This window comes from Sarcophilus harrisii, chromosome 3 (assembly GCF_902635505.1).
Source record: "Sarcophilus harrisii chromosome 3, mSarHar1.11, whole genome shotgun sequence".
NCBI classification, from domain to species: Eukaryota; Metazoa; Chordata; class Mammalia; order Dasyuromorphia; family Dasyuridae; genus Sarcophilus; species Sarcophilus harrisii.
Genome location: NC_045428.1, coordinates 234111101 through 234137109, shown reverse-complemented (window position 1 = coordinate 234137109; position 26009 = coordinate 234111101). Strand labels below are relative to the sequence as shown.

At 33.0% G+C, this 26009-nt stretch overlaps 1 protein-coding gene across 1 annotated transcript in view; it reads left to right on the top strand.

Annotated features, from left to right (window-relative positions):
• RRP1 (ribosomal RNA processing 1) overlaps positions 1–17184 on the top strand; it is a 28794-nt gene extending 11610 nt beyond the window's left edge. Inside the window, exons 5-13 of the mRNA XM_031959213.1 lie at positions 78–139; positions 3949–4078; positions 4167–4231; positions 4491–4666; positions 7132–7223; positions 9988–10085; positions 11266–11285; positions 13309–13413; positions 16065–17184. Of these exons, the coding sequence (XP_031815073.1) occupies positions 78–139; positions 3949–4078; positions 4167–4231; positions 4491–4666; positions 7132–7223; positions 9988–10085; positions 11266–11285; positions 13309–13413; positions 16065–16996 (1680 nt within the window). The 3' untranslated portion in view covers positions 16997–17184. The remainder of the gene's footprint in view (positions 1–77; positions 140–3948; positions 4079–4166; positions 4232–4490; positions 4667–7131; positions 7224–9987; positions 10086–11265; positions 11286–13308; positions 13414–16064) is intronic.
• Positions 17185–26009: the final 8825 nt, after the last annotated feature.

The following is a 26009-nucleotide window of genomic DNA, read 5'->3' as shown; positions in this document are numbered from 1 at the left end:
ACTGCCCTGCTTTTTTATTTTTCTATTTAAACTCAGGTTTCTATTTTTCTTATATCAATTCTTCTTTTGTATCAAAGCTAATGCGCCTGCTTCTGAACCAGTCCTTCGAGGCATTAAAAAGAAGTGGATGGGAGGAAAGGTCAGTAACTTATATTATAGATTGATTAATACCATCAGATAATGGAAATTCTAGGGTAAAACACTCCTTTAAGGCTTTGCCTAATTCAAAGTTTATGTATTTTAAAGATAGGGTCACAAAAATAGCTGTGAATTTTGGGTTGGATGATCTGAAATATTTTTAGAAAAACATGATCCAGTCAAATCTGAATTATGATAACTTTTCTTTCATGCCTTATGTTTTTAAAAAGCACTGTTTTCACAATTTCTTATGAGATAAGTAGTAAAAATATGATTACCACCACTTTATATGAGAAAACTGAACCTCAGATGGGTGTAATGAATGGCTTCCTCATGATCACATAATAATGGAGAAGATTTATATTCAGAACCAGATGTTGGGACTCTTTATAGTGTGCTATGAAATTGTATAGTTTAGGGAATGGTTAAATAAATATAGTCCATGAATATAACTGAATATTTTTGTACTGTAAAAAATAATGGGGGGCAGCTACATAGTGCCATGGATAGAACACGAGCCCTGAAGTCAGGAGGACCTGAGTTCAGATCTGGCCTCAGACACATAACATGTCCTAGCTGTGTGACTCTGGGCAAGTCAATTAACCCCAATTGGCTTGCCAAAAACAAAAATGTCTGTGATGAATACAAAGAAGCATAGATTTATATGATCTGTTGCAATCAAGAAAACAATTTTACAGTAACACAACAGTATAAATGGAAAGTCCTCAGAAGCAATATGAGCTATTCCAACCCTATTTCTTTGCAGAAGTGGGAGGTCCACAGGTTTAGAACATTACATGTATTTTCAGATTTTTTTTGTTCTTCCCTTTTTTTTTCCTTTAAAAAACATTATAATATAGGATATCTTTGTGGAAAGGGGAAGGATATTGGCAGAAATTTTGGTTGTTAAAAATAAAATATATCTGTAAAAATTAATTTTTAAAAGAAAATACTTAAGAAATTAGCAGCAGATAGCATTTAGTGTTCAGCTAACAATTCAGACTCATAAAATGAATTAAATGATTGGTTCATCCAAAAAAATCTCCTTTAAATATTAAATAAGGATATTGTGAAATATGAGCATAAGAGGCAGCCATATAAACTGGAAAGAGTATGAGAAGTCATAAGTGATCTGGGTTTGAATCCTATTTCTAAACGCCATGAGCAAGTCATCTAACCTTTCTGAGCCTCATTTTGCAAGGATCAGATGATATATATATACACACACACATACATACACATACACACTACGCAGACCTTATAAATGTTAGCTAATCTTATGAGCCTACCTCAGATTTTATTTGTAAAATTCAAATTTTCATATACTTAACTTTGGTGAATAACCCTTTTTCTCTTTTCTTAGTCTTTCTCTCTTTTATCTAAGTATCTGTTAATCACCTTACTCCCCATATTTGCTTGGTATTGTTAGAATTTGGGATTGAAAGGCTCTCTGATATCTACAGCTTCAGTTTTGAGGTGCAGCAATAACAACAGCAATATAAATTGATTGGCAACAGAAGGAAATTAGCTTCCCTTTCTGTTGTTCTCCCCATGGTGGTGCTAAAGAGAAGTGAGGTAACAGGTTGTCAGAGGGAAGGAATGAAATTGAGTATCCTTTAAAGTTATAGAACTAGAAAGAGACTTTGATAAATATTTGATCCTTATTGTTAATTATTTGATGGTAAAGAAAATTTTGAGTGCATTTTTGTATCTCCCACAGTATCTAACAGTTTTTAACAGGAATCAAAAAATTTAAATTATTTATAAATTTAATTTAAATAATTAAAAAATTTTAAATTACTTATAAATTTAATTTAAATAATTAAAAAATTTTAAATTACTTGCCAAAGAGTAATAGTAAGGTGAAGTAAGGAAAGATGCTAAATGATTTATCTTTCTTTAATGTAATATGGTAAGGAACTAAGAAAATTCTTTATTTCGTTTAACAATTATGTCAGGTAATAAAAAAAAAAAATCCTCTTTTCAAAATGGAGAAACTGGGATTCCAAAAGATGAAATGACTTGCCCTAATTAAGTGATGGAGGATTCAAAACTACATCTCTTCTGATGAGTTCATGTGCCTGGCTTTTGTTATACTGGGAAAAGTCTCATTGGGTTAGGAAAGGATTCTTAACTTTATATTCAGTTCAACAAGTTAAGTGTTGTGTTACATGTGTGTAAAGGACATGCTAGACACTCTTCATATAAAGATAAAAAGGGACACCAGGAATTGCCCTCAAAAAGCTTACCTTCTTTTGGGACTGGAGGAAGGAATATGACAATTAAATATGCCATGATAATATACAAATTTACTGGGACAAAATTGTGCATTGCTTTATAACAATGATTAGCAGTTTATTTAATTTTTTTTAAACTGCTCTTGATAGTCTTGCTTTGAACTTCAAGAAATCTACTCCGCACTGTTAAGGAATCTATAACCCATTTGTTTTTTGAGGAATTAATCAGGCTGGTTTAAAATAATTTTTCACTTTTTTGTATTTCTCTTTTTCAATCATATTTTCTTTTGTGCTTTGGGTTTGTCCTTTTTTATCTTGGACTTGAATGATTCATTGAAAAACTTAACTTATATATACTAACAGTTACTGTAATATCTCAAATAGTCTTTGAAATGTCCTCTTTAAGAGCTACAAGTTTTATATACTTCCTTTCTTAAAAACCACAGAATTAAAACTAGAACAAGGGGTATAATGAAGCACTTGTTTATGGCACAAAATCTAGAAGTGAATGGACTTAATTAACTAATGGTGGGGATAATAGTTCAATTTAGATTCATTTTGGTCAATTTTCAGACTTATATTGGTCAACCTAATATTGATAAAATTACACTTACACAACCATTCATTATATCACAAAATTAAATCATGCAAATTTTATAGGTCATCCCAAGTAATATAACATTTTAATTGTATTCAACTCTGAGATCCTATTTTAGAGTTTTCTTCGCAAAGAGACTGGAGTAGTTTATCATCTCTTTCTTTCATCTCATCTTTCTCTAGCTCATTTTACAGATAAGGAAACTGAGACAAATAAGGTTAAGTGAGTTGCTCTGAATCACACAGGCTACTAAGTGTCTGAGGCCAGATTTGAATTCAGGAAGAAAAGTCTTCTTGATTCTAGGCTTGGTACTCTATCCACTGGCTAGTTGCCTTACTAGACAGAGTACTCTGGGAACATTTGAGGAGAAATTAAACACTTTTGGCTTCAGGAATCAGGAAATGCTTCACAGAAGGTTGGCTTTTTTTTTTTTTTTTTTTTTGCATTTAGTAAGTTGCGCATTTCCATAGTTAATATTTATACTTTTGCTGTGTGTATTTCAAGACTAAATTGAAGAAAACTCTAGCAATGACTTAGATAAGTTGATGGATGTGTTATTTTAGCATTTTCTAAATTTTAAATTAAATCTTAGAATATAGGCAGAATAGTATTTTAATTTCTTAAATGTGTGATTCGTCTTAATTCAGGATTATTGTGAGGAAAGGGGCTTGTGAACCTTAAAGTACTAAAAGTGTGGGTTCATTTAAGTATTATATTAATATGATTCTTTACAATAGAATGGAAATAAGAAATTTGATTTGAGTCTCTTAGTGAGACTCTTGCTTTTTTGGTCTTTAGAATTTTTTTATGATTAAATGTTACCATTTTAGTAGTGTTTTTAAAAACCTATCTTTGACTTTATTTTAATAATTTTTTCTTGATTAACTGACATGATTTGAATGCAAGGAAAGAAAATTAACTTTTTAATTTTAATAATGGGTTCTTTTTCTGCCATCCTCCTTCTGCCTCCCCCAGTCAGGTTGAACTACTACTGGATATCCTAATGAAAGAAATTTTGCACCCAGACAGTCAGGCACCTTGTGGCATAAAGTCTCACTTTATTGACATATACTTAGAAGAACTAACTAAAGTAGGAGCAGAAGAGGTAAGGAGGACTTAGATATGAGCCTTGGGGTTATCTCTTCTGTTTTTTAAACTTCACTTAAACAGCTTTTATTGTCTTTCTTTAATAGCTTACTGCAGATCAAAACCTGAACTTTGTTGTTCCGTTCTGCAAAATCGCATCTAGGACAAAGGAGTAAGTTTACATATTGTCTTTGTTGGTCTTGACTATTCTTTTAATTGCTTTTGAACCATTCTGGACACTGTTTTTCTGAAATAATGTGAATTATTGTGGGAAGAGGGGGGAATAATGGTCATTTGTGAGGGAATGTACTAGTATAGAAAATAACCAGGACTCCATAGAGTTGTGTGATTAGTTAGGGTTTAAACAAAAGTTTACATGGGTGTGATCATATTTAAGCTTCACATTTATAGTTCATATCTCTCCTTTTTAGTTCTACTTTGCTGTATAATATAGTTGGAGGTATTTTTGATGCAATTTTGGAACAAGCTCCCTTTGCCATTGAAGATTTAATAAGAGAATTAAATGCAAACCAAGAAGACAGTGAACTGTTAGAAACTGAATCAGATGATATGACAACCATAAGATTACATGGGAAGCAAAAGAAAGGTAAGACTAGCACAAATTTAAACACTCTGTCTGGCTCTCAATCTTCCTCTCTATAAATACATATAATTAAATTTTAAAATAATTTTTTCTGCTATATTTTGTTTTTATATTTCCCCTTTCCCAAAGAACCATGCCAAAATTTTTTTTCAAAGAAGAGAAAGAGAAAAAAGTAAAACTGATCAATATATCCCCCAAATATGAAAATATATGCAATATCTGTGCCTTCCACTCCCTCCCACCTCCCGCATATGAGGAGGTGGTGATGTATGGTGGTGGTATTTTCTTATAATTCTGTTCTTTAAGGATGCACTTGTTCTTTGTAATTTTGTAACATTCCTTCAATTGTTTTGTAATGTGCTTCTTTCCTTTTTAAATTGGTGTAGTAATTGTGCTTTCTTGACTCAGATAACTTCACTCTATCAGTTTATAGTTCTTTTCATGCTTCTTTGTATTTATCGTGTTTTTTTAATTTAAATATAATTGCAAATTGCTTTCTAAAATGCCTTTACTAATTCACAGCTCCATGCACATTATATAAACTTATGTAGCTAAGAACTCACAATCCCTCCAACATTGATTATTTACATCTCTTTTGTAATTTTTTTTTTTTTTTCAATTTGGTGATTTTTAAGTATTTTTTTCTTCAGCCCTTCATTATGGCTTCTTTAGGCTGGAGCATTACTAGAACTGTCAAGAACTTCTGGTTTAGTTTGTCTTGTCTTGGTAAGAACTGTCCAGCAGCTGTACATTTGGATATACGGTTAAGAGGTCTAATAACCCGGCTTTCAGTTAAATTTACTTTACTGTAACAGAAAGGCCTAACTGCCTCAACTGTTTACATTTTGCTTTGACTAGATTATAACAAATCCATACTGAGTTAGCCTTGTATTTTTAGCACAGTGCCAGGTACAGGGAGGCCCTTAATAAATGTTTATTATTGTACTTCATTGTAGGGGTTCCCGTGTCTTCCTATTTATTTTATATTATGCATTTTAGAATATTTTGAGAAAGGTCTGGAGGCTTTAGCACACTGCCCAAGTGGTCCCATGACAGAAGAATTAAGGATCCCTTGCCTAGATAATATCAAGCTAGCAATATTATTGATTGTTGTGTATTAATGATTATTATGTGAGACTTTTGAGTCAAGATGTTATGCCCCTTATATATAACAAAAAGGCAAGAGAATTGTTGATCAGAGTGGATTAAAATACAGGATTTATGAAGGGGAAATGAAGTGAAATAAGAAAGTGGGTTAGACAGATTGTAGAAAGTGCTAAATGCTAGGCTGTTGAAGAAACTTATTGGAGTTTTGTTTTTTTTTAAATTAGGGTAGACCAGTGACATCACTCTTTCTGATTTAGAATTATTTTTGCTGCTGTGCAGAAGAATATATTGGATAGAGGAGGTCCTTATGAAAGAACAGGGAGCCCTTATAATATGCAGATTAAGAAATGTTAAGGGGTTGAATTAGATTACAATTAATGTAAATGGAGAGAAGGGTGTAGATGCAAGATGTTGCAACAAAATTAGTAGGATTTGGCAATGCTGGATGGGAGAAAGGGGAAAGAGTTAATAATGATAAAATTTTGAAACTAGACAGCTCAGCTTTATAATGACAAATTTAATTTGGATATATACTGAGTCTGAATGAATTTGGGTCATTCAGGTAGAGATGCTCTAGAATTAATCAGGAGAGGAGGTAAGGCCAGTAATAAGAGATAGGCATTGAGGTGATAGGGGATAAAGTATTGGACTTGTAATTAGGAAGATCTGAATTTGAATCCTGTCTTAGACTGTGTGAAGCTGTATTAAGTCACTTGATCTTAGTCTCAATTTCTTTATTTGTATAACAGCACTTGGTGCATATGGTTGTTGTGAGGATTGTATAAGATAACATGTAAAGCATTTTACAAACTTTAGAGCTCTGTAATTTTTGCTTGCTATTAGTCTAACCTCAAAGTTGTCTTCCCAAAACACTTTTAGCCATCTCATTTCCTCTATCAGAAACTAAAAGGATAAAGTATAATAATCCTTAACCTGAAATTAATGACCATTCTCATTCCCATTCACAAAGCTTATCTTCTCAAATGTATTGTCCATTAATCCCCTCTGTGCAGCCTTTTAACCAAAAGCAATGGCCTACTTGATGTTCCCTGAACACGATGTTTTTAATCACTCTTCAGTATCTGGTATTTAATATTTCCTCTTGCTTGCTTTGTTTTAATTCCCAATTTTCCCCTTACCTGGCTATTTGAATTTCACTTGAAAAAAGTTTTAGGTCAACTTGCATGTCCATAAGCATTCTTTTACAACACTTTAGGTGCTACTAATCTCTCTACTTTAAAAGTCTTGTAGTCTTTACCATTTGGCTGTGGCTTAGCCTTTGTATGTTCTCATAGATAATGTACTTAGTTAATATCCTCTCAATAAACCATTGTTGAGGACACAAATATCTATATTTTCAGGAAAAAAAGGCAAGGATTCCTTCTCAAGCGAAGATAAACCAAAAGTGAAAAAGCAGAGTAATGGAAAGGGACACATCGGGCGTGTCCTTCAGGTACATGTTGGGAGGGTCAGCTTTTGTGCACTGAGGTCTCATTGCCCAGGCAGGTGCCAAGAATAGAATCTTTTGCCTCACCTTTGCAAGTAATGGAATATCAATATGAGAATTTATTTTTCACATTTTATTACCTGTTTAGTTTTCAATATTTCCCTGCTGTTTATTTCTCTGGACACTATAGAAAAGGTGTGGATGGGTAAGGAGTGGGGTTGTAGGTTTCAGTTTTTGTTTGTTTATTCTTAAGTCAAAGCAGGTTAATTAAAACAAGCTGGAGACAATAATATGGGCCTGGTATATGTAATTTTCAGTGGCTTCTGAGAAGTGGAATCTTCTGTCAAGAGTTCAACTTAAAGCAGAACTAAAAATCAGAAAATGGTTGTTGGTTTCTTTTTTATTTTTAAACTCTTTTCCTATTATCTTTCTGTACTCCATTTTCCTGCCTTGGGCTCTTGGGGCTACCTCAAAGTTAGTATTTCCTTTACTACCCCCCACAAATCTGTGAGGGGTCACCTTAAGATCATGTTCCAGAAAGTCCTGATATGTAAAGAGACCCTTTTGAATCAGAGGTCTTGTATTCCTCTCCTTTCCAGTTCTTCCCATATCAAAGAACAGTATTTGGTGGTTATTTTTGCTGGGACAGAGAATAATGTTTGAAAGACTCCATCATAGGAGAAATTTAATAAGGAATCACATAAAATAGGATTTTTTTGACAGAAGAAGCTAAGTTTCTATAGAACTTTCTAACCATAAATATTGGCACACTTTATCCCATTTCTTTTTCCAAAGAGTGGAGATACAAAAAGTTATCAAACTCTGAATACCCTTTGATCTAGCAGTGTTTCTATCGGACTTATATGCCAAAGAGATCTTAAAGAAAGGAAAGGGATCCACATATGCAAAAATGTTTCTTGCAGTCCTTTTTGTAGTGTCTAGAAACTGGAAACTGAATGGATGCTCATCAGTTGGAGATTGGCTGAGTAAGTTATGGCATACGAATGTTATGGAATATTATTATTCTATAAGAAATGATCAGCAGGATGATTTCAGAGAAGCCTGGAGAGACTTATATGACCTGATGCTAAGTGAAATGAGCAGAACCAGGAGATCATTGTACACAGCAACAAGAAAATTATACAATGATCAATTCTGATGGATATGTCTCTTTTTACAACAATGAAATGATTGATGGCAGTTCTAATGATGTGATGAAGAGAGCTAGCTATCTACACCCAGAGAGAGGACTGTAGGAACTGAATGTGGATCACAACATAACATTCTTTTTTTGTTGTTTGCTTGCATTTTGTTTTCTTATTCATTTTCTTTCCTTTTTGATCTCATTTTTCATGTGCAGCAAGAGAATTGTATAAATATGTTTACATATATTGAATTTAACATATATATACATTTTTTTTTTAAATTTAATAGCCTTTTATTTACAGGTTATATGCATGAGTAACTTTACAGCATTAACAATTGCCAAACCTCTTGTTCCAATTTTTCATCTCTTACCCCCCCATCCCCTCCCCCAGATGGCAGGATAACCAGTAGATGTTAGAATTTAACATATATTTTAACATGTATAATATATATTGGATTGTTTACCATCTAGGGGAGGGTTTGGGGAGAAGGAGAAAATCGGAGAGAAAAGACTATGTAAGGATCAATGTTGAAAAATTATCCGTGCATATGTTTTGGAAATAAAAAGCTTCCAAAAAATAAATTAAAAAAAATAACAAAGAGTGGAGAAAACTAGGACTGAGCGAAATGCATTGGATTTCTTTTTTAGTGTTTCTCTAGCTAAAAACTGAATTACTATTTTTTAGAAATAAAATCATTGAACTGTTGTGGTTAGATAAAGGGTGATTCAGAATTTTCAATGAATGAATAGAAGAAGAGGGAGAATACTCTTAGGTGGGGTTAATAAAACTTGTTTCCTGTGGAAGAAGACATTGCTTGCCCTTCCACTTAGTAAGATAATGGGAGAAAGTAGATTTGCTACTTAATATGAAGTGAGTGCGCACAGCTTATCATGTTAATGTGGGCACATGAGTCAGAGGTTGTCCAGAGAAGTTAGCATTCCTGACCAAAAAAATTTGTAAAATTAAGTGCTCACTGGTTTAAACAAAACTTACTTTTTGTTATTTTTTTAAGTTAACTTTGATTTTCTCCATCTTTCTTTTTCCTTGCCACAACCAAAAAGAAAAAGAAAAAAGAAAACCCATGTTAACAAATGTACATAATCTAGCAAGCAAATTCCCACATTGGCCATGTTCAAAAATTTTTATCTTCTTTGTCCATCTTGAGTTTGTTACATTTCTTTCAGAAGGTGGTTGTTTTTCTGTATAATATTATTAAATAAAATATTCTTCCAATTCTACTTTATTCTGTATTAGTTGAAATACGACCTTGCCCATTTTCTCTGAAAATGCCTATTTCTCATTTCTTAAGATGCAATAATATTCCATTATATTTATGTCTTATTTGTTTAGCCATTCTGTAGTAAATAGGTAAATCTTTCATTTCCAGTTTTTTGCTGCTATACAAAAGCTTGCTATACATATTTTTTATACATAAGGGTCTTTTTTTTAATCTTTGGGGTATCATTAGTGTTATTTCTAGATTATATTGGTATGCACTGTTGTAAAACTCCCATTGTGCTATGGATAGTTTCTTTCATATTAGTAATTTCACACTTGGGGGGGAGGGGCAGAAAAAAATAATTGACTTGTTTTAAGTTTAAAAAAAAATTTTTTTTATTTAGTTTAACTATGAGGAAATTGCTGATAGACTGTTTGAAATGGCCAGCAGGCAAAGCACTCCTTCCTTGAATAGGAAGCATCTCTACAAATTGGTCAGAAAGTAAGTACTTTTTGGAAACAGGTTAGAATTGCTCTTCTGCTATCTTCCTGACTATCTGGGTACTTTGGGACCATTCTTTTTACCCCTCCTTGTGAAAAGCTTTATATTTGTAGTGAGTGAAACCTATTCTCTGAATTGACTAACTTGCTAGATGGTAGAGAGGATTTTTGACATTATTTTCTTCTTGTCCTACTGCTTCTTCTGGTTTTCTTTCCTGGATCATTTCTGTCTGTCCCCTATGTATGGGTTTATCCCAGGTCTGTGTCCTTTGAACAATTTTCTCTATATTCTCTTTTGTCAACTCCCATGAATTCATTCAACCATAATCACTAGATTGATGACTCTTAGATTGACCAATTTGTTTTTCTATCTATCTGCCTTTCTCAGGCAGAAAGCATTTGTGCAAATACACAAGTAGATATTCTATCTGGGCTTTAAAATTTAGCTACAGATAAGAAAATGCAGGTAATATACCAAATAAAAACATAATGAATGAAGGAGTTACTAACAATTGGGGGAATCGGGAAAGGCTTCTTGAAACTGATGACTATTGAATTGATCCTTGCATGAAGCTATCCTCCATAAGGAGAGGAGGGAGAAAATTTTAGCAGTGCTGGCTAATTTATTCAAAGGCACGGAGATAGGAGATGGAATAGTATACTGGATGTAAGCCATTTTGGTTGGGTAGAGTGTAATGCTTGATGAGGCTAGTTATGTTGACATATGTCTGGAATCTGTTACTAGAGGAGACAGGGGCAAGTTAGTAGATTGTTTGGGAATTCTTAGGACTGAAGCAAATTTAGGGATCTGCACTAAGTCTTGAATCAATTTATTGAACCCTCTGAGAGTAGGGTGTGGGTGGGTGTGGGGAGGACCAAGAGGGATGGATCTAGGAGGTTGAAAAGCAGGTCAAAGCTTTCATACTGATCAGGATTGGGTAAGGCTATTGCATTTCTAGCCTGGGTGAGATAGGGAGATCCAATCTCTTAAATTCTTAAAAATTGCTTGTTTTGAAACAAAACTTACAGTTTTTGCTATTTTCCCATAGACAGTATAGTTAAATAATGAAAATTCTAGGAAGGTCTATCTGGCTAGTGGTTTGAGATGCTATGTTATGTGAGAATGTAGTGCTGTTTCACTATTCTGAAGATAATGACTTTTTTTTTTTTTTCTTTTTCAGGTTCCAGAGCCTTGCTGAAGGTAAGGATTAAGTGGTGCAAAAGTAATAGATCCCTTCTTTGAGAAAAATTACTTTAAAAAAAAAAGATTGCTGCTACTCTTTAAATTGCTTCTTTGTGGAAAATAGTATGTACTTTTTGTCTTTGCAAAAGTGTCCTTTTGGACATTTCCTTGGCAAAGCGTTTAGTTCTTATTTCTAGGTCAAGAAAGAAATATACTCTGCAATCCATTAGTACTGAAAAAATTATTGGGTTATCTGTTCAGAATTTGTTTCTAAAACAAAATATTAATTAGAACAAGCTAGAGACAATAATTTGATCCTGAAAAGCTTTCTGACAATCTTTGGCTGTATTAATATGGCTTTGAGATTACTTAAGGATATAAAAGGCCCACCATCGTGGAGTTAGAGCATTTCATATTTGGTGGATGCTCCAAGGCCATACCAAGTAACCATACCCTACCTTGCTGAAAGTATTTCCATATGGAATCCAGGGGTGCCTTGTTTTAATTTAATCTTTTTTTTATGCAATAGCTTAATAAACCTCCTTTCATTGACTATTGAACAACCCAATAGTACTTCATTTTGAGTTTCAATCTGAATTACTGGGCTAATCTTGAGTCAGATCTACCAACATAATCTAGTTTACTTGATATTCCTTTAAAGTGATACTACGATTTCACAATTCCACAAGTCTTGATAGTTGCTGTACTCCAGGTTTAGGAATACCTGCCCCTTTGCCCTCCAATTTTTAGTTAACCTTAACTCAATCATCTTAACTTCTTCAAGAGGCCTTTTCAAATTTCCACAGTTGGCAATTAATTACTTCCACTTTCAGATTACCTTTATATCTTTCTCTCCTTGTCTGTGTATAACTTCCTAATTACATGTTGTTTCTCCTGTTATTATGTGGAACCCATAGACAGGGACTATTTCTTTTTTCTTTGTGGTTTCTGTATTTAACCAAGTGCCTTGGGCAAAGTAAGCATTTATATAATGTGTTTGGTGACTGACTGACTTAACTGTATAATGAGTAAAATACCCTACAGACTATATTTTGGTGATCATTATAACATTAATGGTATAAGTTGCAAAAACTATCATAATTTTTCAAACCCAGTGATTTTATTGATAGGAATTTTTTAGCATCTTTCATCCCTTATCCTCACCTTCCTCAAAAAACCACCAAAGAAATAGGAAAACAAACTATCTGCAAAAATATTCACAATTACTTCAGTTATATTGGAAACAGTCTGTATATGTAATAAGTGCATAGTGGATAAAAGAACTAAGATTGTTTACTGAATTGGAGCACTTCAAAGTCACCAAAAACAAAGGTAAATAAATAAATGCATGAATGATTGAGTAAATAAGGGGGTAATCAAAACTTAATATGGACAAATCTATGTGTGGTGATAATGAAACCCACAAATTTAAAACTATAGACATATTTCATGCAACTAAACAAAAAAGGTGCCAAAAGTTTTGAAATTTGAACAGTCCTTCAATGAGATGTTGAACAAAACATTTTCTTTGTTTGTTGGTTCTGCCTTTTTCAAGGCTTAGTGTTTTATATAAGATTTATTTCTTGTTTGTTAAGTATTTGATTATTTTTTGTAAATATTAAAAAAAAGATCTAATTGTTTTCTCAGTAGCTTAATTTGAATCTCTGAATCCCTCTAGATTACTTTTCAAAACTGAGCTTTTAAAAATCTAATGGTTTAGGTATAAATCTTTTTCAGTGTCTCAGAAATAACAATTTATGACTGTAGTCCCAGTTCTATTTGACATATCTTGCCTTAGATTTTGAAGATTTGAATGTAAACGTTTGTATATACAGCAAATATTCCAAGTAAGGACCTAAAATTGTACTTGAAAAGCTACATGAACTACAATATAAGTGGTCTTCTGTTATTGAACTTTAGTATCTTTAGAGAGATTATTTTATTATAGGACATAATTATGTAGAAGGTAAGTTTTAGGTTAAGATGGGATGGATTGGGTGTATAGAAAGCAATCTGCTGAACTTGACTTTTGGTCCAACAGGCATATTCCCTCAAGATGGCCTTCCTCGGCGTAAAAAGTTGAACAAGAACAGGCTTCAACAAAAGAAGACTTGTTTGCCAAAATCGAAATTGAAAAGAGAGAAAGGTAGGAGGCCAACTCCAAAGGTTGGAGATAAGCTATTTGTGGTTAGAGGTGGCCTTAAGCTTCTGGGTTTTAAGTTCCTGGGTTAGCAAACAAAGGGAAATATAAGATTTCACTATCAAGGCCATTAGCCTGTGATTCTGTTGAAAGAGCTTGGAGAATTGCACCTTAACTTTCATTTTTCATGATATTGACAGCTTATATAAAGGAAGGATTTCTTACCAGAATCTCCAAATATCCAAATGTTACTAAAACACTTAGTAGATAGTGAAATATTACATTTATGGGGGGAAGCTACAAAAAGATTGTAATAAATATCAAGATGCAGAGAAGTAGCAAATGAGAGTTGAGATGACTGCTATTATAAAATTTTCTCATTGATGATAGGTATGATAATGTGCATTAGATAGTTGTAATTAAGTCTGACCTACTGAGATAGTTGATTACCATAGAGCTTCCAGGTTCCTAGTTTGGTTTTTTCCCCCTTAATAGTATTTTATTTTTCTAAGCACACATACAGTTTCTAATATTCATTTTTACAAGATTTTGTGTTCCAAATTTTTCTCCCTCCTTCCCTTATTTCCTCCCTCCCCAAGATAGCAGGATATCTGATATACGTTAGACATTTACAAACCTTTTGAATATATTTCTATGTGTGTCATGTTGTATAAGAAAAATCAGACCAAAAGGGGAAAAAACATGACAAAGAAAAAGCAAACAACAAACAGAAAGTGAAAATACAGTGTTTTGATTCACATTCCTTCTCTAGAATTCTGTCTGGATGCAGATGGCATTTTCCATCTCAAGTCTATTGGAATTGCTGTGAATCACCTCATTACTAAGAAGAGCCAAGTCCATCACAGTTAATCATCACATAATCTTGCTGTTACTGTGTACAATGTTCTCTTGGTTCTGTTCACTTCACTCTGCATCAGTTCATGCAAGTCTTTCCAGGCTTTTCTGAAATCAACCTGCTTATTATTTCTTATAGAACAGTAATATTCTATTACATTCATATATCATAACTTATTCAGCCATTCCCCAACTGATCAGTATCCACTCAATTTCTACTCTAAATATTTTTGCACATGTGGGTCCTTTTTCCTTTTTTATTAAATCTTTGGGATACAGACCCACTAGTGTATGTCCTTAATTTTTGAAGGTCTATGACCTTGACTTTTAAAATATCAGTACTTCTATGGAGAAGAATTCTTATTAACCAGATTCACATTAGCCTAACATAATAGGTCAGTAATGATATATATGTATGTGTCCCAGAAGTCTTAGTGCAATTTTCAGCTAAATTATTAGAGCTTAAAATTGTATTTGTCACACAGACAATAAAGCTGGTGGAAAATTTTTGCTGTCCTGGTACCTGAGAAGCCTAATTAAAATAGTTATTTTGTTAGTAGAATAATAGCAGGAATAGTTTTCAGGATATTAAAGTTTAGTATGATAAATGTTTCCTGTTCTTCACTAAAGTGTTAACACCTTCTAAATCAACTGAGTACTAACATCCTTTCTTAATACTAGATATTAACAAATTAATACGTCAGATCACCTCTTTCTAGATCCTCAATATCATTTATGAAGGCCTAGCACTAATTCCTGATAAGCTCATCTCTTTTTACCCCTCATTGTTTTTTACTTAATAGGTAATCTCTTAATAAAATGCTTACTTAAGTTGATGATTTAACTGATTCTAAGTCAGGTCCCTATTCTCAGTGGCATCCTCAAAACTATGATGACTTAAGTTTTTACAGTCTTGATTATATAGTCTTTTAAAAATATAATCCATATGGAGCAGCTAGGTGGCACAGTGGATAGAGCACCAGCCCTGAAGTCAGGAGGACCTGAGTTCAAATTTGACCTCAGACACTTAACACTTCCTAGCTGTGTGACCCTGGGCAAGTCAATTAACCCCAATTGCCTCAGTAAAAAAAAAAAAAATATATATATATATATATATATATATATATACACACACACACACACACATAAAAATCCATATGGTGATTCACTGTTATGTTGATGAAGAAATCTTTTTACCTTGTACTTAATCCTGTTTTCTTTCCTTTAGCTATACTTTTTTAGTCTTCCTTTACCCTCATACTTTTATTGTGCCCTCTGCAATCTCTGCTGCATCACTAACAAATTTCTTCTTGAAATTGAACCTGGTTTAATATAGTAATGCCAAATTCAAGTTTATTTATTACTGATTTTGCTCCAGACTTTCATCTTCAAGAGCTAGATGACTGGAGACATTCTTCTTCCTTCCTTTTTGTCTAATGGCTACTCACAGGGCTTAGGTGAAAATGGGAGTCAATAATTCTATTCCATCTGATAAGATAGTTCGCATTGTCATTTGATCTACTTTTGTGACTTAAGGAATTTTAAGTCCTTGATTTCTGCCCCATAGCTGCACTCTTAGGATTCTTCAAACTTTCCATCTGCTCTGCACTATTGTGGAGAGCAGGAACTATTTCCTCTTTATATTCTCATTTAATGCTTTACACATACTAAGTGTGTAATAAATGCTTTTTCATTCAGTCACACTCTGACATGATATGTAGCCAACATATAAATAGTTGTTGATTTGAAATGATATATAACCACTAGATATATTTTTGTCTTCTTTCTTGTCATTTTTGCAGGGAAAAAAGATGAAAAGCAGAATATAGAGACAGATGTGCCTTTTGAGAAAGACAAGTCAAGAACTACAAAGAGAAAAGAGATGAAAAAAAGGAAGCATATGAATACAGATTCTTCTTTTCCATATGAGAAAGATATATCTGATACAGCTATTCCCTTAAATTCTCAAAATGATACCTCAGGGAGACCATGTAAAAGAAAAAAGGTTCAAGAACCAAAAGTTGGAAAAGTATCAGATGGCATCCAGGAGAATAAGAATGATGAAACAGAGACCCAAAAGCATGAAAAAAATCAAGAATTGACAGACCTTGAAGTGGTGACGCCAGTCATCAGCAAAAACAGGAAAAAAGATACTTGTAAGAAGATAGAAACCAAGAAACAGCAAAAGAAAAACTTGGACACTACACTTCAGTCAGCTTATTCAGAAACTCCTGCTGTCAAAAGATTGCCAGCACATCCTCTTGTTTCCCCCCAACCAGAAAGTAATGTCATAGGAACCTCTAAATTGGTCACAAAAAATAGGAAAAAAGTTGTTAATGGAAGCAACCACATTGCCTCCCAGGTAGCCTTAAAGGTTTCTTCAAATGTGGTTCATCTGAAAGAGTTAAGTAGTAACAGTGACCTAAAGATAGAGTGTCAGGATATAGATACCACTAAGATGATAAAAAAGAAACATAAGTGGGTTAATAGAAACAGTGTTGTTCCTCCCCAACAAGATATGGCTAAATTATCTGAGAAGGAATTGGCAACAAGTACAGAAAATCTAACAGATTGTGGTTTTCTTCCCCCTTCCAAAAGGCCAAATAGGAATGTCAGTAGATCAGTAGGTTCTTTAAATAGGAAAACTAAACGAATTTTGTGGTCTCTAGGACCAAGAATGCTTTTCAGATCTCCAGGTAGAAGAGTGAAAAGAAACACGAAGAAAGATCTTTAATGCTTTTTAAAGTGTTAGAATTGGCTTTCTGGGTAATCCTTGAGGATTTTGACTTCTAAAAACCAGTAGGTAGAAGAAATAATTCCCATCACAAGATAAATGTTTATGCATTCCAGGATGTCATTAGCAAAGAATCATGTTAAAAATATTATTTTTTCAGCAATAAAAATTGAATTGTGGTATAAGAACCAGTTCAGAAGCATGGTTTCTTCTTATTTGACAAATTCATAAGGGTTAGAAATAAATTGAAAGATATTTAATGAAAATGACTGTAGAAGGGATCAGACTTTGAAAATAAAAATCTTTTAACTTTTCTATATTTTCTATATATAAATATATATATATATATCATAAAATGTTTGTTTTGGGACTAGCTCATGAAATATGTTAGCTATCCTGGACTTTTTGCAATTGTGAGTCACTTAAAAAATGTGAATCATAATTTTTTTTTCTAATTACATGTAAAGATAGTTTTCAATATTTAATAAAATTTTGAATTCTAATTTTTTCCCTCCATCCTCTCCCTTCCCCCAAGATAGCAAGTAAGCTGATATATAAATTGTACATATGCAATTATGTTAAACATTTCCACCTTATTAAATACACAAAAAAAGTGAAAATACTACTTTGCTCTGCATTCAGACTCCTTCAGTTCTTTTGGCGAGTCACTTTCAAAGATTCAGATTGTATGGCTAATCTTGGAAAGCTCTGAGCTTTCATTCCAGAAAAATGTGGGTGTAAGAACTGGAGAGGGGCAAATTAGAAAAATGGTAGGACACTCTCATTAGAGTTGCAAAAAATACAAGACGGGCAGCTAGGTGATATAGTGGATAGAGAATTGGGTTTGGAATTGGGAAAATTCATCCTTACACTTAGCTGTGCAACTCACTTAACCCTTTTTGTCTCAGATGATCATCTGAAAAACTAGCCGTAGGAGGATATGGCAAACCACTCTAATATTATTGCCCAGAAAACCCCAAAATAGGGTCATGAAGAATTGGATATGACTGAAATGACTCAACAAGAAGACATTGTCAATTTTTTTCCTTTTTCTTATGGCTCCTTTTTCAAAACTATGTATAGTTTTCAACATTCACCCTTGCAAAGTCTTATGTTCCAAATTATTCTCCCCACCTTTCTTCTCCTCTAGATAGTAAGTAATTCAATATAGGTTACACATGTGCAGTTTTTCTAAACATTCCCATATATAGCACGCTGTGCAAGAAAAATCAGATCAAAAGGGGAAAAAAAGGACCAAAGGTGAAAATACTTTATTGTGATCCACATTTGGTTTCCACAGTCCTCTCTCTTCTTGCAGTTCGCTTTTTCCATCACAAGTTGTTGGAATTGTCTTGAATCACATTAATGAAAAGAGCCATGTCTATCAGAATCGATCATTGTATAATCTTGTTCCATGTATAAGGATCTGGTTTTGCCCACTTTACTTGGCATCAGTTCACGTAGGTCTCTTCAAGCCTCCCTGAAATCATCCTGCTCATCAATTTTTGCAGAACAATAGTATTCCGTAACATTCATATACCATAACTTATTCAGCCATTCTCCAACTGATGAGCATCCATTCAGTTTCCAGTTTCTTGCCACAACAAAAAGGGCTGCTATGAACATTTTTGCACATGTGGATCCATTTCCCTCTTTTAAGATCTCTTTGGAATACAGACCTAGTAGTGACAAGGCTGGATCAAAGAGTAAACACAGTTTGACAACTTTTTGAGCATAGTTCCAAATTGCTTTCCAGAATGGTTGAATCTGTTCACAACTCCACCAACAGACATTGTCACTCTTAAAACTTTCAACCCTAATAACTATCTGATAGGTCATCGAATAGGTGATAAGTAGCCATGAACATTTTAATAGTTTGGGGACCATAAGACTATGCTCTTAAGGGTGAGGACAGCATACATAAATAATCATTAATTTTTTTTTAACCTGCCATTTTCTGTTGTCTCAATCCAATAAAAGACAAGAGTAAAATGGTTCTTGCCCTCAAGGGAGACAATGTGTCTATGGGTGAGTTTGGTTTTGTTGTAATATAACATCTGCTTTACTAAATAAGACAGGAAAAATGAAGTCCAGTACAATGCTCAAGAAAAGATAGTGGCCTGCTCAAAACAGCATAATTTCATTTATTTTAAATGGTCCTCTGAAGAGCATACTGGCAATGTTGGTCAGGATGCAACTTAAGGCCTTGGAGTCGGACTCATGGAGGAAGATGAGTTTGGTACAGAGTAGCTATTATTGCATCAATATATATACAATAAACATTTCACTTTATCTTTGAAAAAGAACATATTCGAGGATAGCTAGATGGTGCAGTAGACAGGGGTGACAAACTCATGGAAATTAAGGAGGTCACCAGAGTGAAGACTCAGCATGAGGTGGTTAATGAAGCAACAAGGACGAAAGGCAGATAGGAGAAATAAAAAAACCCAGTAGTCAACAGTGCCAAACACAGTGGAGAGAGACCAAAGAGAGTTTAGAAAAGCTATTGAGTTTGTCAATAAAAAGTCTTAGTAACTTTGTGGATTTATTTTATATCCTGCAACTTTGCTAAAGTTGTGAATTGTTTCTATTTCTAGTTTCAGTTGATTTTCTGGAGTTCTCTAAAAATACCGTCATATCATCTGCAGAGTGATAATTTGGTTTTCTCATTACCTATTATATAATTCCTTTAATCTCTTTTTCTTTTCTTATTGCCAAAGCTAGCATTTCTAATACAATATTGAATAGTAGTGGTGATAGTGGGCAAACTTATTTCACTCCTGATCTTATTGGGAATGGTGCCAGTTTATCCCCATTATATATGCTTACTGATGGTTTTAAATAGATGCTACTGATCATTTTAAGGAAAAGTCCATTTATTCCTATACTCTCAAGTGTTTTTAATAGGAATGGGTGTTGGATTTTGTCAAATGCTTTTTCTGTATCCATTGAAATAATCATATGGTTTTTGTTAATTTGGTTATTGATATAGTCAATTATGCTAATAGTTTTCCTAATATTGAACCAACCCTGAATTCCTGGTATAAATCCTACTTGGTCGTGATGTATTATCCTTGGGATGATTATCTGTAATCTCTTTGCCAATATTTTAAGATTTTTGCTTCAATATTCATTAGGGAGATTGGTCTATAATTTTCTTTCTCTGTTTTTGCCCTACCTGGTTTAATTATCAGTACTGTATCTGTGTCATAAAAGGAATTTGGTAGGACTCCTTTCCCTATTTTTTCCAAATAATTTGTATGGTACTGGAATTAATTGTTCTTTGAATGTTTGGTAGAATTCACATGTAAATCCATCTGGCCCTGGAGATTTTTTCCTTAGGGAGCTGATTAATAGCTTGTTCTATTTCTTTTTCTAAAATGGGTCTATTTAAGTAATTTATTTCCTTTTCTGTTAATCTGGGAAATCTATATTTTTATAGGTATTCTTCCATTTCACTTAGATTATCAAATTTACTGTCATATATTTTTTTTGTGGATTTTGTGGAGTCAATAAATATAGATGGAGTTTTCTAGGAATTTGGCTTTGAAAAGGAAGAGAGGATATCAAATGGATAACTTTAAGATCATAAATCTAAGAAAGGTTTTTAATTTTAGGGGGAAATGTGTTATGAGCCAGAACTTGAAACAAGGTGATAACTCAATGGAATTGATAGAAACAATGCTTAAGTTAACTAACCTTTGAGAGTTCACACATTAGCTCATACATTAATTCACACGTTTGGGAGATTTCAGGGTTCAGTAAAAATTCACACCTCTCGTAATCCCACTCTCAGAGGAGGAGTCAACCTTTGAGTTTACACCTCTAAAAGAGCATAAAAACAGCTGAGCTCAGTCAGGAGAGTTCAGTTGAAAAAGATTGAGAGGGGAGCGTCAGTTGGAGATTGAGAAGCCACGAGTCGGAGTTGAGCTAGAGACAGAAGCTGGAAGAGATAAAAGACAAGCTGCAAGAGCTCTTGGAACCAAGGAGGGAGAGAGGCCTCTAAGAAAGCTATCTGGGCCCAAGGAAAGAGATAAGACTTGGAAGGAGAAAATAAACGTTTGGATTTTATGAGCTGGTTGCATTTGAAGTGATTATTACTTTGAACTGAAACTAAGACTGCCTCCAGAAAACCTCCCCAAGAAACCTGCTCCCAGAGAACCAACATATATTTTAGAAAAGAATAGAACACCACAGAAAAGTTATTTTTTGTTACATTTTTAAAAATTAATATTTTCTTTTCCTCCAATTGCATGTGCAGTCATGCAAAATATATTCCATATTAGTCATGTTGTGAAAGAAAACATAGAGCAAAAAAACCTGAAGGAAAATAGTTTTAAATATACTTCAATCTGCATTCAGATTCTATCAGTTATTTCTCTGGAAGTGAATAGTATTTTTCTTCATATATCCTTCAGTTTTGTCTTGGATCATTGTCTTCCTGATATTAGTTGTACAAAATTGCTCTTACTGTGCAGTTTTCCTCATTCTGCTCATTTCATTTTACATCATCTCAGTCTTTCCAGGTTGTTCTGAGAGCAACCTGCTCATCATTTCTTATAGTACAATAGTATTCCATCACAAGGATATGCCACAACTTGTTCAGCCATTCCCCAATTATGGACAGCCCTTAAATTTCTAAATCTTTGTTATCACTAAAGAGCTGCTGTAAATATTTGGGTAAATATAGGTAACTTTCCTTTTTAAAATTTTAATGTTCTATCTTTTTGAGATACAGACCTAGTAGAAGTATTGCTGGGTCAAAGGTTATGTATAATTTTATAGTCTTTTGGGAATAGTCCCAAATTGCTTGCCAGAAATGGTTGAATCAGTTTATAACTCCACCAATAATGCATTAATGTCTCAATTTTCCTATATTCTCGCTAACATTTGTCATTTTCTTTTTCTGACATACTATCAATCTAATCTGTATTGAGGGGTAGTATTTCAGTTATTTTAATTTAGATTTCTGTAGTCAATAATGAGTTAGAACATTTTTAGTATTTTTTTCCTACTAACTTCTGCTGATCCTTATTGTAGAACATTTTTTCATATGACTTTATATAGCTTTGATTACTTCATCTGAAAACTGCCTGTTCAGATTATTACCCATTTATCAATTGGGGGATGGTTCCTATTTTTGTAAATTTAAAAGTTATATATTTGACAAATTAGGTCTTTACCAATGAGATTGGATGTAAAACTTTTTTTTCAGTTATTACTAATCGTATATGGATTCCTTCCATTCTATTTCCCCTTTTATCTTTCTTTCACTCTGTCCATCCTCAAGTGTTTTAATTCTTACTACTGCCTCCATCAATCTGCTCTCCTTTCTAGCAGCACCCCTTTCTCTTATTCTTCTATTTATCTGTAGGATAATTTCAATGTCCTACTGAGTGTGTATGCTATTCTCAATTTGAGTCAATTCCAATGAGAGTAAAGTTCACAAGCTTCCTCCTCCCTCATTTCCCCTTCCATTGTAAAAACTTTCACACCTTTTTTTTTGTGTGTGTGTGAAATAATTTACCCCATTCGACCTCTCCCTTTCCTCTTCTCTCAGTGTACTTCTCTTTTCCACCTCTTAATTTTATTTTTTTAGATATCAATGTCTCATATTAATCTCACACCTGTGTCTTCTGTCTATACACACTCCTTTTAACTGCCTTAATAATGAGAAAGTTTTTAGGACTTACAAATATCTTTTTCCCTTGTAAGAATGTACAAGTTTTAACTATTGAATCCCTTTTGATTCCTCTTTCTTATTAACCTTTTTATATTTCTCTTGAATCTTTTGTTTGAATGTCAAATTTTCTTTCAGACAGCTCTGGTCTTTTCATGAAGAATGTGTAAAAGTCCTCTATTTCATTGAATATCCATTTTTGGTTCTTTTGGGGGATTCAGACTTAATAGCATTATCACTGGGCTAAAGGGTATATACTCACTTGAATGGCTTTTTGGTGTATTTCCAAAATGCATAGTGGTTGGAACAGTTCATGCCACTACCACCAGTACATCAAAATATCTGGTTTTGGATAAATTGTCTAACATCTGTCATTTTTGTTTCGATCAGATTTCCAGGTTTGCCTCAGAGTTACTCTAATTTACATTTCTCTATTAGTTATTTAGCATTTTTTTTCATGTGACTATTGGTAGCATGGCTTTCTTCCCCTGAAAACTGTCTAGTCACATCATTTGACCATTTGTCAATTAGAAAATGTCTTTTATAAATTTGAAATCTGTTTTCCATATATATCATAGGAATGAGATTTTTATTAGAGATTTTTTTCCCCTTCATTTTCCTACTTCTCATTTTAACTGAATTGATTTTGTTTTTGTACTCACTTTAAAATTACATATGATTAAAAAATATATGAAAAAATTATTTTACTGATTCTTGTGTGCTCATGAATTCTTTCTCTAGCCATGGATCTGACAGTTTCTTCTATGGTTCTCTAATTTGTTAATGATGCCACCCTTTATAAACAAAACACCTATTTGGAGCTTATCATGGTATATAGTATAAGATCTTGGTCTATACCTAGTTTCTACCAGACTGCTTACAAGTTTTTCCAACAGTTTTTGTCAAATATTGGATTCTTTATTTTCCAAAGGCTCAAAACTATTTATACCTTTTGACCTAGGTATACTACTACATGAGTATTCCAAACAGATTTTTTTTAAAAGGAAAAGGATTTGTATATTCACAGCAGCATTTTTTTTTTGTGTGTTAACAAAAGAATTGGAAACTGAGGGGTTGTTGGGGAATAGCCAAACAAGTTGTGGTATGATTGTGATGGGATACTATTATATATAAATTATATATATATTATATATTTTATAGTAGTGACTATGACTAGTAGTGACTAATGACTAATACTATTATATATATTATATATTATATAATTATATATATAATATATATATATTAATGACAAGCAGGATGATTTCAGTGAACTTATGAAAACTTATGTGAATTGATAGGAAGTGAAGTGAGCAGAACTTGGTGACTATTGTACACAGTAGCAACAATATTATAAGGATGATCAACTGTGAATGACTTAACCATTCTTATCAACACATTGATCTGAAATAGTTCCAAAGGATCCTTATGATACAAAATGTGAACACATCCAGAGAAAAACAAATTATGGAGTCTGAATACAGATTGAAGTATACTTTTAAAAAATTTTCCTTGTTTTTTTTTTTCCTCAATTATATGTACACAATAATTTTTAAGGCTTTTTTTTTGAGTTACAAATTTTCTCCTTCCCTCCCAACTACACTCTGCCTTGAGAAAACAAGCAATTTGTTATAGATTATACATGTGCAGTCATGTAAAACATTTTCACATTACCTGTGTTGCAAAAGAAAGAACTTGTTCTGTTTGTTTTTTGTTTTTTTGGCAACATAACTAATATGGAAATATTTTGCATGGCTGTACATTTATGTGTTTCACAATATGAAATTGCTTGCTTCCTCAAAGAGAGGGGTGAGGAGGAAGAGAGGAAAATTTTAATATAAAACTTTAAAAAGTGAATGTTTATATTGTTTTTACATACAATTGGATATATATAAAATTTTTTAAAATAGTGATTTCTTGCCCCAATAGTTGGGATCTTTTCTAGGTAGTTGTGTTTACTGGTTCCTATGTATTGTCAACCCAATCTATTACACTGATCAATCTCTGTCCTACCTAGCAACCAAATTGTTTTGATTATTATGTAGTTGTAATATATTTGTAATATAGTTTGAGATCTGATACTGCTAGGTTTCCCACTTTTTTCTTGTGATTAATTACATTTATATTCTTGACCTTTTATAATATCAGATGAATTTTGTCATGGTTTTTCTACCTCTGTAAATTAATCCTTTGATAGTTTCATCAGTATGAGATTGAATAAGTGAATTAATTTAAGAGGTATTGTTATTTTTATTATATTGACTTGGCTTTCCCATGATCAATTAATATTTCTGCAATTTTTTTAGAGCAGTATTTACTTAAAAGTGTTTTGTAATTGTATGCATATGGTTTCTATGTGTGTGTTGGCAGGTAAATTCACAAATATTTATACTATCTCTAGTTATTTTAAGTGGAATTTCTCTGTCTTCTTTCTGGATTCAAAATAATGATGATTTATGTGGGTTTACTTATATTCTGTAACAGTGCTGAAATTGTTTCAGTTTTTAAAAACTGACCCCCTTTTTGCATCTATTGATACAATCATGATTTTTAGTTTTGTTATTAAACAAAATGTTCAATTATGTTTATAATTTACTCAGTCTTGAACTTGTGTTGCATTCCCAATAAAAATTCAGCTTGGTTAGAATACATAATCTTTGTGATTATTTGCTATAGTCTTCTTGCCAATATTTCATTTCAGATTTTGAGCAGAACCAGGAGATCATTATACATGGCAACAAGATTATACAATGATCAATTCTGATGGGCGTGGCTCTCTTCAACAATAAGATGATTCAAACCAGTTCCAATTGTTCAGTGAGAGCCATCTATACCCAGAGAGAGCACTCTGGGAACTGAGTGGGGTTCCCAACATAGCATTTTCACTTTTTTTGTTGTTATTTGCTTGCATTTTATTTTGCTTCTCTCTTTTTTAAAATTTTATTGGTTTGATTTGATTTTTTTTTGTGCAGCATAATTGTAAAAATATGTATGCATATATTAGATTTAACATATTTCTACCATGTTTAACATATATTGGACTACTTGCCATCTAGGCGAGGGTGTATGGGGAGGAGAGGGGAAATTGGAACAAAGTTTTTATAATGGCAAATGCTGAAGAATTGCCCATGCATATGTTTTGAAAAATGAAAAGCTTTAATTAAAAAAAAATACATATATATATATTGGCCTATGCAGGTAATTTTCTTTCTCTATTTTGAATCTCCCTGGTTAAAGTACCAAAACCTAATTTTGTTTTCAAACACATTATGTAGTATTATAATTAATTGCTTTTTGAACATTTGCTAGAATTTGCTTGTAAATCCATCTAGC